General features: G+C 44.4%; 1 protein-coding gene across 6 annotated transcripts in view; it reads left to right on the top strand.

Annotated features, from left to right (window-relative positions):
• Nucleotides 1-2,041: 2,041 nt before the first annotated feature.
• The window catches only part of actn4 (actinin, alpha 4), a 73,561-nt gene continuing 68,532 nt past the window's right edge, over nucleotides 2,042-7,070 (top strand). For 3 of the 6 annotated variants that reach the window (XM_032507378.1, XM_032507379.1, XM_032507372.1), the window contains exon 1: nucleotides 2,043-2,432. In XM_032507378.1, coding sequence (XP_032363269.1) covers nucleotides 2,307-2,432 — 126 coding nt within the window. In that variant the 5' untranslated portion in view covers nucleotides 2,043-2,306. Of the gene's footprint in view, nucleotides 2,433-7,070 lie in introns of all 6 variants that reach the window. The other 3 variants (XM_032507380.1, XM_032507373.1, XM_032507374.1) reach the window with 2 other exon arrangements.

Below are 7,070 nucleotides of genomic sequence, written 5' to 3'. Positions count from 1 at the left end.
GTGTGGACGAGCTAGTAGAGCCCGACCGATATTATCGGTTGGGCATTTCCCGATTTAATGTATCGGCATTTATAACGGCCGATACAATTCATTCATCGGAAGACTTTGTAATGATAAATAAATTATAGAAAAGCATAGTTTGTCCACCAGAGGGCGCTCTACATGGTCCCTGTTCTGGCTGAGGTGATATTTATGGGGCTGAGGTGATATTTAGGAGGGCTGAGGTGATATTATTGGGGCTGAGGTGATATGTGAGAAGGGTTGGTGTGTATATTTGGGGGGCTGTGATATTTAAGTGGGGCTTGGTGATATTTGGGGGGGCTGAGGTGATATTATTCTTTCTGTGCTGCTTAAATAATTATGAAAAATTTAATATTTAAAAACTTGAAATCCTGTCAAATTCCAAAAGATTGTAATATTGAAAGTTTTTAATCTCAGAATCAGAAAAAAAATGTATTGCCAGGTTAGTAGCACTTGTTATTTAAACATTAATATAAAATAAACAAACAATAAATACATAAACAAATAACAAATCAACATAACTTGATAACCTTAGTGCAGGATGTGCTAAAATTTCAGATTCGTAATTTTGTATTGTTTCAGAAGCTCGTGTTCAAATGTTTTATGAATATTCATAAGCTGTCTGGGGTTGGGCCTATAGAAGACACTGGAGACAGGTGTGTCAGCTCGCGCACAGATACACTGACGCACACCGCAACATAGGCGAGGTCCCCTTCAAAATAAAATCCCATAACTTCTGGGGAAATGACTAAATTGCGCAAGAAATCCCAAATTGACTTTTGACACTTCTTCTGCAAATTGATGATAATTGTTGAACGATTGCATTTATATTATTATGAAGGATGGGAGTTAGGGACATTGAATAATTGATTAAATAGGATTTTTTATTTTAAATTTGAAGGTTTTGCAGCCCCAGATAACACATGAAGAAAGAATAATAAGATTGTGTAAGACAGAAAGAACAACAACGCCCTGCCTTAAGGGTGATACTAACAAAAACCTTAGAGGTGTGTGTTTGTGTCAGTGGTGGGGTGAGAAACGAAGCTAAAGCATTCACACGAGGCACGTGTATTATTTTATACTAGTTATCTATATATTATATTCATAGGACAAATCTATCCGTAAAATTCTGCTTATAATAGTATTCATCTTTATATCTATTTAGTACATATGCTGCTATAGCACATCTGGTTAGACCTAAACCGCATTCCGTTGCCTTGTACCTGTGTAATGACAATAAAGTTAAATCTAATTTAACGTGTATTATCCAATCCAATCCACTTTATTTGCATAGCACATTTTACAGACACAAGGTTACCAAAGTGCTGCACAGAAAACTCAAACATACAAAACAATTATTTAAATATTTAAAAAACAAAATAAGAGCATCGGGTTTAAAAAAAAAAATAGATAAAATGAAAAAACACTAAAACAATAAAACAATAAAGCCATCAGAGGACCACCCACCCCTCACATGATAAAGCAAAAAGAATAAAATGTGTCTTAAGACGAGACTTAAAACCTCAATTGTTGGGGCTATTGGGCATTGCGGGGCATGGAGGGCTGTGGCCTGGTCGGGCTGGGCATGGAGGGGGCTGTTGGGACATGCGAAGGGGCTGGTGGGGCTGTTGGGACATGGGGAGGGTGTTGGGACATGGGTGGGGCTTTGGCTGGGGGCTGTTGGGACATGGGGGCGGGCTATGTTGGGTGCTGTTGGGACATGGGGGGGCTGTTGGGGCTGTGGACATGGGGGGCTGTGGGCTGTTGGGACATGGGGGGGCTGTTGGGCGGCTGTGGACATGAGGGGGGGGGGGGGGGGGCAGAGCGTTCCAGAGTTTAGGTCCAACCACGAAAAGCCTGTCCCCCCGAGTTTTAAGTCTTGTCTGGGACTACATGTGGAGCGTGTATTATTTTGAAAGGGAACACCGGAAGCGCCGCGGCTGAGTGCGTGCAGACTGTGCTGGTGGCGCTGCAGCCGTAGGAGCGGCCGGTTCCTCCCAGCAGCCCTTTAGTTCAGAGGGAAAGCTTTTCTTCTCACAGCAGCAGCGGGGATTGTCTGACTGCACGCGCCGGATATTCATCACATTTAAAAAAAAAAAAAACCACTCCGACGATGAAAGCGGCGAGAGAAGGACACGTCTGGTCCTGCGTCCCTCCCCGTCCCACTCTCTAATTTAGGCCGTCGTTGCTCATTTTTTTTTTTTTTCATTTTAATTTTTGTCATATCTGAAGGTTTTCTCGCTGCTGACACACTCTGTGGCGCACTCAGGTTTTCTTGTACTGACATGGTAGATTACCACGCTGCTAATAATCAGTCCTCGGCCGGAGGAGTTCAGACCTACATGGAGCAAGAGAATGACTGGGACCGGGACCTGCTGCTGGACCCGGCCTGGGAGAGACAGCAAAGGAAGGTAAGGGAACCGAAGTCGGGCCCTACTGGGTCGAGTCGAGCCAGGCTGAGAGGAGGAGGAGGCGGAGGAGGAGGAGGAGGAGGAGGCGACGGCGGGCAGAAAGAAAATGGCAGGGGAGGGATGGGATGGGGAGTGGAAGGAAGTCCGAGACCGAGCACGGGCCTCGGTTTTGCTCTACAAACCCCGCAGCTGCTCCCCATGCCCTACTTTGTGTCAACCATTTTCTCCTCCCAGCCTGGCTTTCCTCTTAGCTCGTCTCCTCTGTGTCAAGCTGCTTCATTTCTCTCCTGGTTAAAGGGTTAAATGCTGATTTCTCCCTCTCTAATTCCCCCCCCCCCCTTGTGAGTGAAAAGTAGGCTACGCGGTAGTGTGTGCACAGTGTGTCCATAACACTAGCTAGCTTTCTGCTTTTACAATGTGACATTTTTTTCCTCCTCCGACACTTTTTAACCCGTTTCTGAGCGGTATCAAGGCGCCACTTTGTTACAAAATATCCAAATTGGGATTTTTGTGGAGACGTGTGGCCTGAACCAGCAGCGGAAACGGTGTTTTTTGAAGGCTGGTGCTCGGCTGGCTGGCTGGCTGGAGGCCGATAACACCGCCCACCGATACGGTGCACTTCAGGGCCTAAACACTGATAATTAACCCCGAAGCTGCTGTGGTTCACTGTGTCAACTGAGACGAGTTAGAGAGTGTTGTTTTTAAGATTAAACTCTTTGCATTTAGCAAAGTGGGAAATTAAAGTGTAGCTTACTGTCAGTATCCTGCAGACGACGAATTGCTTGTTGAATTGAAAACGAATGAATGGAAATCACTTCCAACTTTTTATTTATTTATTTTTTATTGAACACGTTATACACTGAAAGGCACCACTTAAAAAAAAAAAAAAAAAAAAAAAAAAAAAAAAAGAAAAAAGTGTAGCCGTTATGTTAAAGTTGTAGTTCTGAAATTTCCTAAACTACACCACAAAATCTCTTGATTTCTCTCTTTCGCGATATGTCCAGACTTTTCGCAATGTGTTTATTGCGCATCGCGATCACGATTAAATAAAAAAAAAAAAAACCGATACGTCAGCTGTGGGAAAATGTATAAAAGCATGTCATTGATTTGTAAATCAGGAGATGCTTGTCTAACTGGTCAGGTGAAGTTACGGTAAACATCTACCCTGAACACACCCTTTTATAGATCCTTAATGGTACAGTGGAGGCAATGCACCGAATAGGTCTTTCTTCCCACACACTGGACAACTAGTTCTGAAGCCACACCATTTTACTGCACACAACTAAACGCCCACTTGTACTGCAGATTTTTAACTCCATATTTTCGCATAAAACTAACAAAATTACTTTGATTTGGTGACTGAATATGGGTGCCAAAATTGGGACTGGATATGACGATCTTATTGCTCACGATTTTTTTTTTTTTTGCCTGACACAAACAAACAAATTGGCACAACAACACAAGCTCACCTTTTTAGGCAGGGAGTTTAGTGTTTTGTGCATTATCACATCGCCCACAGAGTAATTGACGCTTTAGTGACTTTGAAGCGTATCTTTAACGATAGTAATGCAACCATTTTGATAAGAGTTGAAGGTTTGAGTCTTTTTTAAAAGATGAAAAATCCTGATTCCACATTGTTAAACTGTGAATTATTTTGAGTTCTCTCGCTGCACTGACAGTAATACTGATATCTTTTGAGATGTGGACAAAATTAGACATTTTGAGGACGTCAGTGTGGGTTTTGGCAAACACTGATCAACATTTTTCTATATTTTCTGACACTTTATAGACCAAACAGTTGACGGAGAAGACCAAATAGCGTTTGTCAGCCCATAACCCTGTATGTGGGTTTGGGCATCCTGTTTCATCCCCGTTCTTCAGTCCAACTACCCTATCATCGCATATCCATCGTGTACTCTCACCCCCACCCACCAATCAACAATAACACAGCGTTGCACCTTTCTATTTGTCTAAAACAGCCATTCTACCTAGCACTCCTCATCCTCCCCCCCTCATCATCTCAGTCGCTCTATCCAACTTCTCCTCATCCGCATGTTTAATAGACCCACTGAGCTAGGATCGAGTAAGTGCAACTTTCCCCGAGGATGGCAATGAAAGCCGCTCCCGAACATTCAGACAAAGGTGACCTTGTTTTCTGACCCACCCATCGCCCTGCCCCCCCCCACTCCCCCCCCCGCTGTGCTGAATGATCATTTTTCAAAACTAGCACCCAGTCAAGCCCAAAATGGAAATGGAGGACGCCACCCTATAATGATGAAGTTCATGTCCCTCGTGATTACGTGGACTCATAATACAACACTAAAGCTCTGTCATAAGGGAGTGGAGAGGCAGTATAATGTAGATGATTTGAGGAACGATTGCTAAACAGTGTGGAATGATTGAGTGGGTGTGTGTTTTTTATGTGTGTACTTAGTGCTAACCAGGCTACGCACTATCGTAGTCACTCACTAGCCAGATGACTGACATACTTTCTAATGGTGTGACAGCATGCCGAGCGTTGAATCGTGCATTTTTGTTAGGCTACTCAGCGTTTTAGCCGTCAACTTTAGACATTCCTGACCTGCGGTTGATTAACATCCAACCTGACGCTGCCAGTCCTTCCCTGTGAGCCCACGGTGGTTGGACGACTGCGAGGCGGGACTCTGCATATTTGTCTAGAGATCACACGGGTCAAAGTTTCTTCAAGAGGAAAATCTAACCTACCAATCATTAACAGAGCGAGGCCCTGTTATGCAAGTCCTGGCCTGTGGTCCTGTTCCTGAATCTGCACTCATCAGTGGAGGCTGATAGGTGTTTGGTTGGTTGGGACCAGTCCAGGCTGGGGACATGTCCCCCTGCCAAGCTTGAGCTGCGCTAGCCCTGGTGAGGCGGGGGGGGAACCAAGGGCAAATTCCTGCGGTGTATTCACGCTCACTGTGGCAGTTATTTCGCAAAAGTGAGCACATGCCTCCCCCGGGACTATCAAGAGAGACGTGGATGTAATGAGTGTGGGAATGGGTTTGTGTGAGAGTGTGTGTGTGTGAGTGAGTGTGTGTGTGTGTGTTAGGGGCGGGTTTGTAGGGTCAAAACCAAGACCAAGAGCGGTTTATTGTATGCAGAGTTTCCAGTCATGCTGATTCTTGCACATTTACCATGTCGAGTAATGCAAGAGGGGGGAAGACAGAAATGCTTCACATTGTTTTGGTTTTCTTGCCTTTGTGTGGTGTCCACATTAGAGACGAGAGACAGGAAAGCCAGAGTGAGGTGATAACTCAATGGCATGTAGACAGTAGGCTTCAGTTCACAAACGCTACATGCACATACCTCATCTCTCTTTATCTACAGTAAGAAGTTGAAAATGATTATGTTTTTTTTAGGCTTATTTAAGTTGTCTCCCTTTTTTAAGTTTTCTCGGTCCTACAGATCAGAGACTCACTCTGCAAAAGAACAACTTGGTCTTTGCGAGTGTCTTCGGAGTCGTGATGTGGACATTTCAGAGTGCGTTGTTTGTTCTTGCAGCTTGTTTCCAGTTGTCCATTTGGCACATTGACCAACATTTCTCAACACCCCAGAGTACCTGGACAGGGCCCAACTGAGTCCAGCTAAGTACAGTTTGTTACAGGCGAAGCTCCTCAATCATCTGACAAACGTGCCATTAAGTCTCTCTCGCTGCTCTCGGTTCCACCACAGGCTGAAACACGTCGAAGTATGCAGGAGCGCCACCAGAGGTTTCATTGTAACTCTCGACACTGTGGCAGGCGGTGCATGCAAATCCAGCGTCTCAGCGACCGTTAGGCTGTGCATATTTTCTCATGTCATGCGGCAGGGCAAAAGTACAGCGATGTGGGCGGAGAAGGAAAGCAGTAAAGCAGACGAGTCAGAAGGCCCGGAGCAGTCGAGATGTCTGGTGATTGGTTGCTCCGGGTTGTCGGCGTGATGCTCTTCTGAAATCCGATTTTAATTAGCACTCGACCCTCTGATGCAGGCGGTTTATTCACAGAAAGATCAAACTTTAATGTTAAAAACTAGTTGAATGACACAAGGTTTTGGTAGAAACACACGTGTGTGTGTGCTGCCATAAACGAAGAGGAATTTACCTTCAGAGCTCTGTGTTTTATTCCCCTCCCGCGGGCTCGTGTCAGGAGCGCGTCGCACTGATCGTGGAACATTTCCGTCTCCTAATCCAGCTTTGTGGTAGAATCAGTTGTGTTCAATGGCTCTGGTTATCTGTCTTCATTTTCCTATCCTGTCTGAGTGTACAGATTTGGAGTCAGACTGCAGTACGGACTCACTGCACAGGCTTGGGGGGGGGGAAGAGAGACTCATGGAAAGACGAGGCGGTAGACGGGTTGTTTGATATAACTTCCTGTCCTTATACACACAACCTGTCAGGGGGTCCTTTTGCTGAATTAGGCTTATTTTTTTCTCTAAACGTGACACAAGACAAGAAATCACTTTTGCCTCATGTTTCATTATTCCAGCTTAAAATTAGTCGATAAGTTGCCATAACGGTTCAAATCATTTTTTTAAAAGGGCTTATATTATGATTTTTTTAAACTTTTCCCCCTTTCCTTTATTCTGTTATTTATCTTTTTTGTGGATGTTTATAAGTTAACAAAGTAAAAAAGCCCAAAGTCC

Source organism: Etheostoma spectabile, chromosome 3, assembly GCF_008692095.1.
Source record: "Etheostoma spectabile isolate EspeVRDwgs_2016 chromosome 3, UIUC_Espe_1.0, whole genome shotgun sequence".
Taxonomy (NCBI): domain Eukaryota; kingdom Metazoa; phylum Chordata; class Actinopteri; order Perciformes; family Percidae; genus Etheostoma; species Etheostoma spectabile.
This window is presented reverse-complemented; position numbering and strand designations above follow the sequence as displayed.